The sequence below is a fragment of the Muscardinus avellanarius genome, assembly GCF_963383645.1.
Source record: "Muscardinus avellanarius genome assembly, chromosome: X".
In the NCBI taxonomy this organism is placed as follows: Eukaryota; Metazoa; Chordata; class Mammalia; order Rodentia; family Gliridae; genus Muscardinus; species Muscardinus avellanarius.
The window spans coordinates 10,777,214-10,795,147 of NC_137792.1; the positions used below are offsets into that span (position 1 = coordinate 10,777,214).

The following is a 17,934-nucleotide window of genomic DNA, read 5'->3' on the forward strand; positions in this document are numbered from 1 at the left end:
CTAAAGCTAATTATCTTTTGTAATCTGAGCTGTAATTGCATTTTAATTTAGCCCTAGCATCAAGACTGCTTGTGTGTATGTGTACATTTCCTTCATCTCATTAATTCCTGGCATTTAAGTCAGTGCCTGGCACACAGTATGCCATCAGTAAATGTTAGTTCTTACTGTGGAATCTGCTATTCTTTTCTCTTAAACCAGTGGGGAGGATGCTTCCTTTGTGCCTTGGTGGTATACCCATCACCCTCTTCTCTGTTCACCCTTGAGTTGTCAGATTCCCATTTCTTCCCAGGCAGGTGCTGGCCTGAAGGGACTCCTTAACCTGTGTTGGTGCATGCCTGTATGTGTGCAGCCAGCTGAGTGGCTTAGAAAGCTGTGGCATTGACTTGCCAAGAAGGCCTGGTTCAAGAAGTCACAAGAGATTATTGTCATCAAATGCCATCATCACCTATCCTTCTTCAATCCAAAAATAATCTAGGTGCATCATAAAAAAATCTATAGACTCACTTGTAAAGCCTATATATGCCAATCCATTGTGTAAGAACTCTTACTCCCATTTCTGATGAGTTTAGCACTGATTGTCTCAGGCCTTCTGCTAGCTCCCTAGTAACAGAGGAGAGAAAGCACCGTGGGAGTCATGAGCAGGGCCAAAGCAGCTAGCTTGAATGTAGAATTTCTTTGAATTCTCATATTTTTTGTGGTACTGGGGTGGAACCCAGGGGCTTTTCTACCTCCGGGCTACACTCCCAGACCTATTTTCTACTTTATTTGGAAACAGGGTCTCACGAAGCTTCTGAGAACCTCACTAAGTAGCTGAGGCTGACTTCGAATCTCTGTGATCCTCCTGTCTCAGCCTCCCAAGAGCTGGGATTATAAGCATGCGCCACCATGCCTGGCTGAATTCTCATTTTTAAGAGCTGTGCTAATTCAATTCTTTAATATATCTCTGTGCTTTAATATGAAATGCCCCCCCCAACCAAAGGCTAAGTAAATTCCAAGTTTTGAGAGGATGGGTTTGTATTTATTTCTCTTTGGCTTCACTTACATCAAATCAGAAGATTACAAAATTACTTACCCAAGGCTCTGTTTTGTGCTATCCTGTTATTTGAGGCAGGTGTAGTGCCGCATGCCTATAATCCCACTATTTGGGAGGCTGAGACAAGAGAATTGCAGGCTAAAAACCAGCCTCAGCAATTTAGTGAGGTTCTCAGCAACCTAGTGAGTCCCTGTTTCAAACCAAAACAACAACAAAAAACATAGGCTGGAGGTGTAGCTCAGAGGTAAAACCCCCTAGGTTCAATTCCTAGTACCACCTGACACAAATTGCATTTGTTTGAATAGGTTTATGGAGTCACTATCCAAAGGTACAAAACAACATACATAGGGATTCTCTTTATGCCATGAAGAGTTAAAACACAACAGGCAGATCTCATTTATTCCATAGGCCTTGCTTAATGGAAATCAGTGAAATGGGGAATGTGGGGAATGTAAAATGATTATAAAAATGCTGGATTTGAGGCCAAGTGTGGTGGCTCATGCCTGCAATCCCAGTACTTGGGATGCAGAGAGAGAGGAGGATCACAGGTTCATAGCCAATCTCAACAAATTAGTGAGACTCAGCAACCCAATGAGACCCTGTTTCAAAATAAGAAATAAGGTGGGGTCTCTATCTCAGAGACAGAGTGTCCTGGGTTCAATTCTCAGTAACACACACACACACACACACACACACACGTGCGCGCGCATGCTGGATTTGCCCTTGAGAGATTTATAGCATTGTAGGTAGATATAGCGAGTGTAGTGAGAAGCACAACATAAAATACAAGTTGAGACCATAATTTTACTTTTTGCCCATGGAATTCCTTTTTATACAATGTTTGGATCTCAAAAAGGCCTTGTGGTCTATCTAGAATGACTGCTCCATTCCAGAGATGAGACCTGAGACCAAGGAAGATCAGATGCCTTTCCCACAGTCACCCAGTTAGACAGTTCTACCTTTGACAAAGATAGCTAGTTTTTAATTTTTTTTGTGGTACCGGGGATTGAACCCCTAAAAGTTATTTTTACCCTAGACCTTTAAAAATTTTTTAATTTTGAAATTAATTTTAATTTTGAGATGATAATATATATATATATATATATACACTTTAAGCTACTGTTAGGATTCTCTCTTTACATTGCTGAGGCTGGCCTTGAATCTGCAATCCTCTTGCCTTGGCCTCCTAAGTATTGAGAACACAGGCATGCACGATCACACCTGGCAGATAACTAGTTTAAAATAAAGCAAGTTGCTTTTTTGTTCTTTGTTGGCAATGGAAAATTTCAGTGGCCAGGCTTGACAGTGAATACCTTTGTTGGGATGTTCTGACATTACATGCCCCCACAACGTGTATCCTTCACTACATCGTCGTGACACTTGTGTGGGATTTTTGCCAGAAATAGTTGTTTTGAATGTAATGATAAGAAAACAGAGAAATCCAAACTGTGGGACATTCTGAGGACCGTTGTCTTGGATTTCTGAAAGGATTAAGTGTCATTAAGGACCAAGGGAGATTGTGCTGGATTGGGGGGAGATAAAGGAAACATAAGAAAAAAATGCAGTGTATAAACATTGGTTAAATATTGGATCGGGAAAAGAAAATCCATCTTGGCAGGTTATTTTCTGGATAATCAAAAAAATGTGAGTTTGGACTCTAATTTGTATACTCTTGTGTGAACACTGATTTCCTTGGGTGTGGTGATGATGGTGTGCTGGTGTAGAAGTATTTTCCTGTTCCTAGGAGGCAAGAAATAAAGTACTTAAGGAGGAGATAGATCATGAGATATATGTGGAACCCACTTTTCAAATGGTTTGGCAAAATGAGAATGAAGGACGGTTTAGGATGTGTGTGTGTGTGTGTGTGTGTGTGTGTGTGTGTGTGTGTGTAAAATACATTCTTTTTGTTCCATGCTGCTTACTTCGTAGCACACATAGTGATGGGCAAGAGTTCAACACTTTTTAAGAAATATATAAGTACTTTAAGGTATTGATAGGATTATCTAAAAACACCTAAGCAATGCATGTCTTCCCTGTCTGGACTGAGGGTTTCTTTTGAATATTAGAGGGAATAAATGAACAGGAAAGGCAAAGCCAGAATTTCACTGACCGGCCTCTTCAGTTGTATCCTGAGACTGAGGCACAACTTGTAAACATACACTTCTTTTTTCCCCCTTTTTTATGAGTGCATTGCAGTCATACATCTTTTTTTTTTGGTGGTACTGGGGTTCCTGGAAATGCTTCTACCTCCAGGCTACACTCCCAGACCTATTTTATTATTTTTATTTGGAAACAGGGTCTCTTAACCCAGTGGGCCTGGCTTCGAACCTGCGCAATCCTCCTGTCTCTGCCTCCCAAGCGCGGAGATTACATGCGTGCGCCACCATGCCCGGCTAGTCATACATCTTAATGGGGTACAAGATGGTAGAGGCAAGAGCTGAGTGTGTGGTGGTGCACGCTTGTAATCCCAGCATTTGGGAGGCTGAGACATGAGGATCGCAGTTCGAGGATAGCCTAAGCTACTTAGGGAGGTCCTTTGCAACTCAGTGAGACCCTGTTTCAAAATAAAGAAGAAAAAATAGGGCTGGGGGTGTAGCTCAGAGGTAGAATGTCCCTTGGTTCCATCCCCAGTAACGTAAAAGAATTAAAAAAAATAGGGCTAGGGGTATACCTTGGAGGTAGAATGCCCCTGGGTTCCATCCCCAGTATCACAAACAAACAAAAATGTTCAAGGCATACATGTATACATCACTTATTTAGCCCTTCCCCAGTTCCAACCCCATTCCCTCCCCCATGCCTCCTTCTCGTATTTGGCTTAGTGATTGACTTTGATATGTTTGTGTGTGTACATCATGTACATTAGGAAATTTTTCTCTTCCCCCTTCTCATCACCCCCACTTTGGCCTCCTTATTTGCTCATCTATGATTTCTTCTCCTTCATCTAGAGTTCTTCCTATGACCCTTTACTCCCTAGCTTCTACATATTAGGGAGAGCATTCGATTTTTTTCCTTTTTGTAAGTAATTTCACTTAGCATAATGTTTTTCAGTTTTATCCATTTCCCTGCAAATGATACAATTTTGTTCTTGTTTATGGCTGAGTAAAATTCCACTGTGTACATATTCCATAGTTTTGTAATTCATTCATCTGTTGATGAACATCGTGGCTGGTTCCATAGTTTGGCAATTGTGAATTGTGTGGCTATGAACATAGATACACATGCATTAGTTTAGTAGTTTGGTTTTTATTCTTTTGGGTAGATACCCAGAAGTGGTATTACTGGATCATATGGTAGATTCTTTCCCATTCTTCTGAGGATCCTCCATACTGTTTTCCAAAGTGGTTGCATTAATTTGCAGCCCCACCACCAATGTACTAGAGTTCCCACTTCTCTGCACCCTTGCTAATATTTGTTGTTGCTTGTGTTTTGAATAATTGTCATTCTAATTGGAGTTAGGTGAAATCTCAGGGTAGTTTTGATTCACATCTCTCTGATTACTAATGATGTTGAACATTTTTTAATGCACTTATTGGCCATTTGAATTTCTTCTTTTGTGAAGTGTCTATTTAGTTTACTTGCTTGTTTTTTGATTGGGTAATTTGTTTTCTTAGTGGTGAGTTTCTTGAGTTCACTGTATATTCTAGATATTAGTCCTCTATCAGAGGAGTAGTTGGCAAAATTTTTGTCCCATTCTGTTGGCTCTCTGTTGAGGTGCTTGATAGTTTCCTTTGCTGCACAGAAGCTCTTCAGTTTAATGCAGTCCAACATATTGATTCTCATATTTTTGCTTTTATTTGTGCATTATAGTCTCACATCATAATGTAAATTATGTTGGCAATGACATACATGCACACACTCTTTGTCCCCCTCCCCATTTCCCTCCCTCAAATACATAGTACCCAGATTGATGTTGATATATATTCACATGTATGCACATAGTCTATGGTAGTATTGCTATTAATGAACCCAAGTATTCTCTTACCCCTACCCTTATATTTCCTCTCTGGCTCCCCTGAGGTTTCTCCTCATCATCTGGAGTTTCTCTTGTATTCCAGTTGCTCCCTATCTTGAACATGTTAAAGAAAACATATTGATCTTCCTTTTAATTTCTCGTGCCTTTGGGTGTTGAGAAAGTTTTTACCTTTGTTTATGTGTTTCAGTGTTGGACCATGCTGGCTTCAAGGAGCTGCAAGTTCTCTGGTCTGATTTCCAAGTCTTTGATCCATCTTGAATTAACTCTTGTGAATGATGAGAAAGTGGGTGTTATTTCCATTTCTCATGCAATTCTAATTCTCTTCTGAATTTCTTTGTTGAGTATGCTCACTTGGAGACTGGCACCCCTTGGATCCTGAGTTGAAGGAGGCACATCTCTGGACTGCTCAGTGGATAGGGCACTACTGATGTCTTTTCCTGACCTACTAGGCTCAGGGCCAGGGTGAAGGATGGTAGGAGCTTTGACCCTACCCAGCATCCTCCTAGCTGAGCAGAGAGGGAACAGAGAAATTAATATTCTCCTGTATTCCTGCAGGAACTCTTGAGTTATATGGTGTGAGATGACTAAAGCCAATTTAGCAGCTACTTGTAAAACTAATTATAAAATGAGAGAAGGAACTGTTCTGCAGCTACAGGCTGTGAAAACTAATGAGTTTAACAAACATTCATTGAGCAACTGAGTATATAGCAAACATCATAAAGTGTGAGTCCTGGGGAATATGAATGATAAAAACATACCCTTGTCTGTTGGGTGTGGTGGCACACACCTGTAGTCCCAGTACTTGGGAGGCTGAGACAGGAGGATCACAGGTTCAAGACCAGCCCCTGCAACATAAGGAGACTCTCAACAGCCTAGCGAGACCTTGTTTCAAAACAAAAAATAAAAAGGGCTGGGGGATGTAGCTTGGAGGCAGAATGTCCCTGGGTTCAACCCCAAGTACTGCAAAGCAAAACAACAAAAACATACCCTTGACTTGTGTTGAGGACTTAGGGCATGGAAAAAGCAGATGAGAGACAGTGAAGACAGTTATTAGAATAATGATTTAACTACATTATAAGGCTTGTGATGTGATAGAAAGCTAGTAAAAAGTATGCAGAAGATGACTTAATCCACATGGAATTTCAGAATTTGTATATGCTGTTTCAGAGGTAAGGTTGTTTCAGAGGTGAGGTTGGTCTTGGGATGATTTGAAGAATGAGCCTGGTGGGCAAAGAGGTAGGGAGACATTTGGCTGGCATGAAGAGGGCTCAGTAGATACCCAGAGGCCTGAATGGATCTAGGTGTTGAGAGACTGATTGGCATCTGATATGGTTAGAGCCTAAATCAGTTGCAGGGCAGGAGTTTGGGGAAGAGAAGCCAGACAGGAGGGCCTCAAAAGCCACATTCAGGAATCTTAGCTTTATGGGAAGGGAAAGAGGAGCCCTAGAAGGCCTTTGGAGTTGGAAGGGGCCCCAGTTTTAATAAGAGGCAATGGCGGGAGTGTGGAGGGTACATGGAGGTGCTTGGTCTGGGGCGGGACTCAAAGCAGTCAAGGCAAGAGCAAAGAATATGGAGAGAGAACGGAAAACAGGGATGCTCTTGGAGAACTCTTCGAGTTCTCTTACTAAGAGTTTAAACTTTAAAAATTTTCCAAGGAGCCCAGTACTTGGGAGACTGAGACAGGAGGATCACAGGTTCCCGACCACCCTCAGAAATTTAGGGAGACCCTAAACAACTTGCTGAGACCCTGATTCAAAATTAAAAGTAAAATAAGCCCGAGAGTATAGTTCAGAGGTGGGATGCTCTGGGGTTCAATCCCTAGAAACACACACAAACACACAGACACACATACACACACACACACACACACACACACACACACATCTAAGGAGGCCTTTAAAAATACTTGAGAGAAGCCGGGCATCATGGTGGTGCATGCTTGTAATCCCAGCATTTGGGAGGCTGAGACAGGAGGATTGCGGTTCGAGGCCAGCCTCAGCTACTTAGTGAGGTCCTTATGTAACTCAGTGAGACCCTGTTTCCAAATAAAGAATAAAAAAAAAAATCAGGCTGGGGGTGTAGCTCGGAGGTAGAATGCACCTGGGTTCTGGGTTCCATCTCCAGTCCCCCCCCCCCCCACACACAAATAAACCTTGAGAGAAGCTAATTCAAACTTTTGAACAGTTCTGAAAATTTATTACATTTCAGCTAGGAAATAGTATTATTTCAGACAAATTGGAACATGTGTGGACTGGTTACTCAGTGCAGTCACTTAATCTTCCAGAAGTACGTAGGAGGGAAGCTATTTTAGTGGCCTTCGACCTCCTTCCAGAACTTTGTCCAAGTTTCTCCCAAGTGGTTGGTGAAGTTTTCCGATTTGAATCCAGTGCACCAGCAGCTTAGCATACACCTGTAAGCTGTAAGGAAGTGGATTCCATCCCTTTTTTCTCTTCTCTTCCATTCTACCTAAGAAAACAAACTCTAGTCTATAGGTTCTTATTCTGTATCAGAAATCAGTACAGCATGTCATCTAAGATGGATCCAGTTGAGAGTCGAACGGTTTTGGAGTTTGAACTAAGAAGTTCAAACTATAAAAATATCATTTTATTTTTCTTTATTTTGAGAAAAATTCAGTTATTTGGATCATGTGAAGAAGAAATTTTATAGGATACATCTTGCTAATGGAATACCTGGGATAAATTGCCACCTTTTTCTATAGATGTCATTGAAACATTTCTATTCAAAACTTAGAGTTTTTCCATAGAGAATTTAAAACTTAAAGTATTGTTGAATTTTTTATTTTTTTTGTGGTACTGAGGGTGGAACCCAGGGGCATTCTACCTCCGAGCTACACTCCCAGCCCTATTTTTTATTCTTTATTTTGAAGCAGGGTCTCACTGAGTTGCAAAGGGCCTTACTAAGTAGCTGAGGCTGTCCTTGAACTGCGATCCTTTTGTCTCAGCCTCTGGAATTCTGGGATTACAAGTATACACCACCACGCCCAGCTGTCAGATTTTTTTTTTTTGGTGGTACTGGGGGTGGAACCCAGAGGCTTTCTACTTCCTGGCTATACTTCCAGACCTATTTTATATTTTTATTTGGAAACAGGGTCTCACTAAGTTGCTGAGAGCCTCACTAAATAGCTGAGGCTGGCTTCGAACCTGTGTGATCCTCCTGTCTCAGCCTCCTAAGCGCGGGGATTACAAACATGCACCCCCACGCCTGGCTCAGCTGTCGGATTTTGATGAACAAAAAAGTCTTACAAAATAACCTGTTTTTTGTACAGGAATTCTCAGACTGACGAAGCTCCATTTTTAAGTTCCAAAGGCTTAAAAATATTTTCTCTTCCTTAAGAATTGAATATTTCTAGTACTTGGGAAGCTGAAACAGGAGAATTGTAGGGTCAAGGCCAGCCCGAGCAACTTAGTGAGATTCTGTTTCAAAATTAAAAAAAAATTAAAATGGGCTGGGGTGTAGCTCAGAGGTAGAATGCTTCTGGGTTCAATCTCCAGTAGCACATACACCCTCCCCACAACACACACACATGAATTGAATATTTCAACCTAGGTGTCCATCAATAGCTGAATGGATTACACAATTATGGGATATACACACAATGGAATTTACTCAGCAATAGAGAATAACATTACATCATTTGCAGGAAATTGGATGGACCTGGACGACATTATTTTAAGTGAGACTAGCCAGTCACAGAAAGTGGAAGGTCATATGTTTTCTCTCATATGTAGAAGCTAGGGAGTAATAGGGATACAAGAGAGACATTAGATAATGGAGAAGAAACCTAGTTGGAGTGATGGAGGGGGTCTAGGAGAGGGTGGTGGTGGGGTGGGGGAGAGAGAATTGATGAAACACTTCCATTGACGTTATATACATGGGTGAGAATACCAGTGCTAATTTCAATATCATATATGGGGAGGGGAAGGAAGTAAGGAAGGAGCCAGAGTGCCATGTGCATGCGTGTCCTTATCACGCTGAACTGCACTGTGATGTGAGACTACAACATACCAATAAAAGTATTTTTAAAAAGAATATTTCAGAAAGTTCTTGTCATGTCTCTTGGAGGTTTGGTGTATAAAGAACAAAAAAAGTGACCTATGGTCTTACCTAACTTATATACTTTGTCCATAAAGCAGTAGTGATTCTAGTGGTATATGGGACCAAAGGATACATTCCAAGGCAAATAAGGTGGTTTGCTAACGTCAGATTGGGTGTGAGACTTAAAGTGCGTATAAATGTTTTAATGGCAACATCAGTTACTTGCAGTGAAGAAATTTCCAGTTTACTGTATTAGCCATGGTAAAGAAATAACTGATACTAAACTCATATTTTCTGAAATATAGATGTTAATTGTTTTTATATCAAGGATTACAATGTCTTAATACTGAGAACTATTCTGCAAGACAACTGATACTAAAACTGCACTGTTGCTGTAGGCATTTTTCCATGTACAGGCTAGTTTATAAGATGTGTACTTTAGATATTCACAAAATGAATATGTCATGAAACTCAGTTACATTTATTTATTTATGCATTTTTTTTATCATTTTCTGGTACTGGGGATTGAACCCAGGGCGTTCTAACTCTGAGATACACTCCCTCAGCCCTGTTTTATTTTTTACTTTGAAACAGTGTCTCATTAAAGTTGCAGAGGGCCTTGCTAAGTTGTTTAGGCTGGCTTCAAACCTGTGATCCCGCCAGGCGTGGTAGCGTACGCTTGTAATCCCCGTGCTTGGGAGGCGGAGACAGGAGGATCATGCAGGTTCGAAGCCAGCCGTGCTGGCTTAAGAGACCCTGTTTCTAAATAAAAAAAAGTATAAAAATAGGTCTGGGAGTGTAGCCCAGAGGTAGAAGGGCTTCCAGGAACCCCAATACCACCAAACAAAAAAACAAAAACAAAAACAAAAACAAAAACAAACCTGTGATCCTGTCTAAGCCTCCCAAGTACTGGGATTACAGGCATGTGCCACCATGCCCAGCTAGTTAAATTTACTTTTGAGAGTAAGTTTCATTCATTTGATCGAGGACTTATTGATTATATTTTACATCCCTATCCTTATGTTAGAAGATGAGTGGAAGTTGCCCCCTGCCTTTGATGAGACTTTTATTTAAAACTGTACTAAGGATTGAACACAGGGCCTTGCACATGTTAGGCAAGCCCTCTACCACTGAGCCTCTTATTTTATCCTTGACCCTTTTATTTAATTTTTAAGATTTTGAGACAGGGTTTCACTAAATTGTCTGGGCTGGCATTGAACTCGCAGTCCTCTTGCTTCAGCCTTCCAAGTAAGTGGGATTACAGGTGGATGCCACTTTGCCTGAGTGGAGAAGATACCTTAATGAGAGGTAGAGATAAATAGCTCATTATAATATAATATGGTAAAGTTCTGAAGTGGATACTGCAAAAACTGAAAAGAGAGAATTAAGCCCCATCAATCAGTCACCCAATTGCAACAATGCTAAGTTCTTGGTAATGCTCCTTTCATCCATATCCACACTAAACTATTCTCCCCTTTTTATTTTGAAGCATATCTAAGACAATATATCATGTGATGGACATTTATAGATATTTGAATAGAGCGGTGTCAGAATAGATTGGGAAAATGAATTATACCCAGGAAGTTGGGAAGGAGGTACAGAGAAGTAACATTTGAGTTCACTGGGGAGGAGGATGTTCAAGTTTCAGGTGATGAGATGGCAAGCAGCGATTATTGTAGTGTCTTTAAAATGTTTGTGTGTGTAATAGTAGGGATTCAGCCCAGGGGTGTGTACCACTGACCTGCAGTCACAGCTCTTTATATTTTTACATTTTGAGACAGTATCTTGCTAAATTGCCCAATCTGCCCTCAAATTTGGAATCCCCCTGCCTCCGACTTCCCAGTAGCTAGAATTACAGGAGTGCGCCAACATGCCTGGCTGTGTAGTACTTTTCTGTTACTCTGAAGTGAGCACCCAAAATATACTTCCAGTAGTTAGGAAATCATTTGGCTTGATAACTTTGGAAAAATAATCTTAATAAACTAGACTAATCCGCAGGCAATGGGAATGACTAATGTGTTCTCTTTTCACCCCAGTGACCTTCTAGATTTTGTATAGTAGAATCTACCCCCTGGAAAATTTATTCTTCTGTATAAGAAGAGCATCAACCAGCCATTGTCACCTTTATTTTTTTATCTTTTTTAAAAAATTATTTTATTGGTACATTGTAATCATAGTAAAGTTCAATGTGTTAAAAACATAGAAGCACACAGCTTTTTGTGTATTTCCCTCCACTTCCCACCCACTGTCCCTCCTTCCTCCCCACACAAGTTTGTGAGGTTGGTACATATTGCTTGAGTATTATTAGAACTGTTTCCTTCTTCAGTCTCCTCTTGACCTCTCCCTAACTCTCTTCCCTAACCACCTTAATTATTCTATAGGTCTCTCTTTGCATTATTTAAAGTCCCTTATATTTCCTATTTTTCTGTAGCTTCTACATAGGAGAGAAAGAATAACCAGTCCTGAAAAATCACGAGGAGGTAGAATGTAATAATCTGAGTTAAAAACCTCCCTAAAAACTGGAGGAAAAATAAATGAACCCAGTGTGTCTACATAGGTTCCTGGGGGGCTTCTTGGTTGGCCATGCTGTGAAATCCTTGAAGTTTCATCATAGATCTCGTATCATTTTCCTGTTACAAAATGGGGTTTCAGCATTATTTTTCTTATCTGCTTTCAGATCACAGAACTGTGTGGTGCAAAGCGGGTTGGTTATTTTGGTCCAACACAGTTTTACATCGCCCTGAAATTAATTGCCGCAGCACAGTCTGGCCTCCCTGTGCGGATAGAGAGTATTAAATGTGGTAAGTATCTCACATTTTATATGTTTTATTGTTCAGGACAGGTTTCTTGTTTATGAGAACCATTTTTAGTGGGTTTAGGGCCTGTTCTATAAGCTTTTATGAACCCTCTCCTCATTTTCTCTAGCTCTTCTGTGAAATAAAATAAGAAGACTTAGCAGGTGGTTTAGTTTCTTTTTAAATGGGGAAACGTTCAGAGAATGACCTGAGATTAGTTCCTTTTAACTGACTTGAAGTGAAAATAGACTTTGTTTTTTAGCAGGATGAGATTAGGACAGGAATTCTAGAGCCTATGGCAAAATAATAACAGTTGAATTTTCCACTTGAGGCATCCAAAATGTCATTTAAGACTCAGCTAGGGATTAGGGGTGGAGTCACAGGGGAGTTGAGTGGAATTGTTCCTTTTCTCTCCCTTCCATTCCTTCCAGTCAAACCAGATGTGCACATCCTTTAATTTCCATTTTGTGAAGCACTGTCCTGATGACTATTAAGCACTTTGGGGCTAGCCAGGTATGGTGGTGCATGTAATCCTGGTACTTGAGAGGCTGAGATGGAAGGATTGCAGGTTTGAGGCCAGCCTTAACTACTTAGTGAGACTCTCAGAAATTTAGGGAGACCATGTTTCTAAATAAAAAATAAAATAGCACTGGGGGTATAGCTTGGAGGTAGAATACCTTTTGGTTCAATCCACAAAAAATATTTAAAACAAGTACTTTGGGGCTACCAAAATTTTGGCTTAATGAATCTCTTCTCAGAGTTCTGATCTAATATTATCTCACCACCTGTCTCCCTACTCTAATCTAATATTATCTCACCACCTGTCTCCAGGCTACTGTATGCTTGAGCTCTTTCCATGACTTAAACAAAAAGCAAAGTCCCAAACAATAGGCATTATTTCTACTGACTCAGAAGTTTTAAAAGTCCATATGAGAGCCAGGTGTAGTGGCACACGCTTGTAATCTCGGTACTTCGGAGGCTGAGACAGGAGGATTGTGCAGGTTTGAAGCCAGCCTCAGCTACTTGGTGACGCCCTCTGCAACTAGGTAAGACCCTGTTTCCAAATAAAATAGAAAATAGGTCTGGGAGTGTAGCCTGAAAGTAGAAAGCCTCTGGGTTCCATCCCCAGTACCACACAAAAAAATAAATGAAAATCCATATGAGAAGGGTGGTTATTAGAGGAATGCACTGATGTCCTTTGATAATTCACAGTGATACAAATTACTTTCATATATCCACACATCTAAGCAGAAACAGTTTCATTCTCTTCATTTTGAGATAAAAATTACTGTTAATTCTTGTCCTGTTAAGGTAGTGGTAGACAGCTAAGTGGGTTCAGAATTTAGAGTTAATCCATAGAGACCCTGTGAGACAACCCAAATATCTGAGAAGATTACCATGTCTGGCTATGGGAGACAAAGCCCTCTGGACTAACCATCAGGGGCCATAGTCATTATACTAATCTTTATCAAAGGCTTAGAGTATGCCAGTCACTGTCTTATTTAATCCTCACAGCACCCTACTAGATTAGGTATGCTTACGAGAGTTGACATTACTTAGGACAAGCTGTGATAACACGCACCACTGTGATCTCAGTGCCTTCACTAGACAGAGGTTCTCGTGCCACATTGCATTGGATTAGGGTGACCTTCAGCGTATCTGCACCCTGTGTAGTGGCTCTGTGCTCCTGGTTGCTTTACCTGATGGCCCCTCCAACACATTACCTGCTCCCACAATTGCCACACCAGGGAAAGAGCCTGTGACCCTAACCATTCCATTCTTTTGGCCTGGATGTGACTCATGTTACTGCTTCTCAGGGCGCATTGGCCAGAGAAGCATGTGGATGTGCCTCACTGCAGCGCAGACTGGGGGACACAGTTTTTCCATGTGCTTGCAAGGGAATGAATGCTAGTTACAGCTGAACCCCGTGAGTCTTTACTGCGGTGCTACTATTGTTTCTGTCTTACAGATGTGGAATTAAAGTTTGGGAAGGTTATGCCGGGCGTGGTGGCGCACGCTTGTAATCCCCGCGCTTGGGAGGCAGAGACAGGAGGATTGCGCAGGTTCGAAGCCAGCTGACTTAGGAGACACTGTTTCCAAATAAAAATGTAAAAATAGGTCTGGGAGTGTAGCCCGGAGGTAGAAGGGCTTCCAGGAACCCCAGTACCACAAAAATAAATAAATAAATAAATAAATAAATAAATAAATAAATAAAGTTTGGGAAGGTTAAGTAACTTGCCTAGGTATACCCAGGCTTAGTAAAGTTTGGAGCCAGGAGCTATGCTTTCAGTCCCTGTGCTCTTTTATTTTGTTTGTTTTTTTTTTTTTTTGGTATGGGGGATGGAACCCAGGGATGCTGAACTTACAAGCTGCACCCCCAGCCCTATTTTATTTTATTATTAATTTTTTGGTACTGGGGATGGAACCCAGGGGCATTCTACCTCTGAGCTATACCCCTAGCCCTATTTTTTATTCTTTTTATTTTGAAACAGGGTCTCACTGAGTTGCAAAGGGCCTCACTAAGTAGCCAAGGCTGTCCACGAACCTGTCTCAGCATCCCAAATTCTGGAATTACAAGTGTGTACCACTACTCCCGGCTTATTTATTTTGAAACAGGGTCTAAGTTGCTGAGACTGGCCTTGAGGTTGTGATCTGCTGGAGCCAGCTGGCAAGAGTACGGGTTCTGAAATGAGGCGTGAGGATGGAGAATTTTATTTTATTTTATTTATTTTTATTTATTTATTTATTTATTTATTTATTTTTTTGCGGGTCTGGGGATGGAATCCAGGGGCATTTGACCACCGGGCTACACCCCCTGCCCTATTTTTTATTCTTTATTTTGAAACCGGGTCTCACTGAGTTGCAGAGGGCCTCACTAAGTAGCTGAGGCTGTCCGCGAACCGTGATCCTCCAGGTCTCAGCCTCCCGAATGCTGGGATTACAAGCGTGCACCACCACGCCCGGCGAGGATGGAGAATTTTAAATTCTAACATGGGGGAGCTGCCAGCCTACTGTCTCTACTGGTCGACCCCTGTTCATGGGTCAATATTTCCTACGGGTCGACGACTATGCCTGGGTCAGTATTCTCTATTGTGCCGACACTCCTGGGCAACGCAACTTCTGGGTCAATCTCATCTTTATTGTGCCGACGCCAACCCCGGGTTTGTTTTTCCAGAGGTATTTATGCACAGCTACAGGTCAATCAACATTCTCGTGCTACCACCACCAGAATACAATAAAGACCAATACAAAACACATATTACAGATAGGCCTATCAGTACCATTGTGTCATCACCACCTGATCCTCTCTCAGACCTCTTTGAACTTTCCATAACCCCAAACCTTGTTGACTCTGGGTGAAGGACAGTCAGCTGAGTCAGAGACACCAATCTAGGGGAAGGCCTTAATGGCTCCCAACAGTGATCCACCTGTCTTAGCCTCCCAAGTACTGGGGTCACAGGTTTGCACCATCAGGTCCAGCTAGTCTCTGTACTCTTTATTGATATGCAAAATATCCTCTTCTCTATTCTCTTTATCTTTTAATACAGTACTGATTGTAATCTCTACTCATGAGATATTTTCTAAATGGTAAAAATATTGGACCCTAAAGTCATATATTACATGTATTCAGAATGTGATTCTTTGACATAGGTTTCTTCAAGGAACACCGTTTCATTAGCTGGCTTGATATTCAAGTCTGCTATAAGCACTCTGCTGATAAATGGACGTTTGACTGTTGTCAGCAGACACTGGTTTTGATGGTTGAAAGTCATATCACATTGAATTTGGATTTTTTCAGGCATCATTGTTTTTGGTCGTTAAGCTTTATTGCAGTATTTTCCAAGTTTACTTTCTGAGAAAGTAAGAACTGCTTTGTTTTATACAAGAATATACTTCTGACACTTTTGTTGCATACTTTAAGTTAGGCTTAAGTATTTTAACTGATTTGTGCTTAGTTCTATGTTTTAATTTCCCAGGGGCTAGGATGATTGTCAACCTATCTCTTGTGTGAAGGATTAATACCTCCCTGCAAATGTAAGGCATTCTTGTTTGTATTTTATAAACACGGATGCTACCTTTTTGCCTCTGGTGCTTAATTATACCTAGAGTTAATTCTGAATTATCTTCTTTCATTTAAAGATTTATTAGTTATTTGAAGTCAGCATATTTTGAGTAAGAATGAGGACAAGATTGGGCCAACCTTTGAGCTGTCACATAGAATTTTTTCAGTTTGTTGCTTGCAACCCATTAGCTAAACGTTTGATGATATAAATCTTGAAGTCCAAAGATAATTCTCTGTGAGGACCAAATCTAAAATTATGTGGTAACTCTGTTATACCCAGGAAGTCACACCTGTGAATGGTTACCTTTATTTTAGGAATAATACATGCTTTCATGTATATGTGTGTTAACCTCTATTCCTTAGTCTTTCCTATTTTGGTACATGCTACCACCATTTCCAGATGTTCGTACTAGAGATCCATAAGTCATCCTGGATTCCTTTTTTCTCTTCACTCCCCAATATAACCCATCAAAAGTCCTGAAAATGTGGCTCACTCTCACCGTCTGTTGCCTCCTTCTCTTGGTCCCCACTGGACCCCAGGTATCCTTCCATCACTTACTTAATGTAATGGTTTAGAATTGGAATGTCCTCCTAGCCCTCATAGAAACAAGGTAGTAATATTGAAAGCAGGGCTTGTTGCCAGGGAGGTGTCTCTGGGGCTGTGGCCTCAGGGATGATATAAAGTCCTCTCCTCCTCCCCCTGCTCTATCTCTTGCTTCTGGTCTCAGAGATGTGAGAGTAGCTCTTTGCATGCTTGCGCTCTCTCTCTCTCTCTCTCTCTCTCTCTCTCTCTCTCTCTCTCTCTCTCTCTCTCTCTCTCTCTCTCTCTCTCTCTCTCTCTCTCCAGTTACCACAGCCATGCCCTGAACATCAGACCCTGGAGTCACATGGACAGAACTCATAATCTCCAGAAAACTTTCTCTATGTTGTATGGTCAGTTGTTTTGGATTACAGCCATGAGAATGTTGACTGAGACACCTGGATAGCACAATGGTTTTGTCATTGGTTCCCTAACTCCTCTCTTCTTTACTTCTATCTCATTGCCTACTTTGGAAAGAGTAATTTATCTTCAAAATGAACATTATATAATTTCATCCTTCTCCTTAAAACCCTTGCTGGGTGTTGGTGGTGCACGCTTGTAATCCCTGTGCTTGGGAAGTGGAGACAGGAGGATCGTGCAGGTTTGAAGCCAGCCTTGCTGGCTTAAGAGACCCTGTTTCCAAATAAAAAAAGTATAAAATAGGTCTTGGAGTATAGCCCAGAGATAGAAGGGTTCCATCCGCAGTACCACACACACACACACACACACACACAAAACCAACAAAACCCTGCAGTGGTTTGCCTGCTGGACATAGTACAGGATTCAAAGTCCCTGAACTGATCTGTAAGATGCTGCACAATCTAGTCCCTGTCTTCTGTTCTGTCTTAATATTACAGCTCTCTTCCTTGTAATTTGCCCTTTAGTCTTGTGGCCTTCTAGCCATTTCTGGATGATCTATTTCCTGATGCAGGGTATATTCCCACATTATTTTGAGATCTTATATTCCGAGGGGCCTGTCCTTTTTCTCTGCTTCCTATTGTTGTCTTTTTCTCATCCTCCAGGATTCTAAGACTGCCCCGATTATCCTATCTCAAATAATTCTTGTCAAATTAATTCATTAATTATAGGACCAACAAATGATAAAACTAGTTTTAAAAAGTGTAGAAATGCTGGGCGTGGTGGCACATGCTTGTAATCCCAGTACTTGGGAGGCTGAGACAAGCAGATGGAAAGTTTGAGGACAGCCTCAGCAACTTAGCAAGACTCTCAGAAACCTAGCCAGAACCTGCTTCAAAACAAAAAATAAAAAAGGCCTGGGGTTGTAGTTTGGAGGTAGATTGCCTTCTGGGTTCCATCCCCAGCACCATACACACACAAAAAAAATAGCTTTAGGGGAACTTAATAAAAACTGAACTTAAAAAGCAATAAATTTCTCTCTTAGGATTTGAGAAATAAATGGACTGCAAATGGTTT

At 41.1% G+C, this 17,934-nt stretch overlaps 1 protein-coding gene across 9 annotated transcripts in view; it reads left to right on the forward strand.

The window, feature by feature from the left end:
- REPS2 (RALBP1 associated Eps domain containing 2) overlaps positions 1–17,934 on the forward strand; it is a gene marked incomplete at both ends in the record, with an annotated part of 264,962 nt that overhangs the window by 88,106 nt on the left and 158,922 nt on the right. For all 9 annotated transcript variants that reach the window (XM_080719429.1, XM_080719431.1, XM_080719435.1 and 6 more), the window contains one exon: positions 11,740–11,863. In XM_080719429.1, coding sequence (XP_080575555.1) covers positions 11,740–11,863 — 124 coding nt within the window. The remainder of the gene's footprint in view (positions 1–11,739; positions 11,864–17,934) is intronic.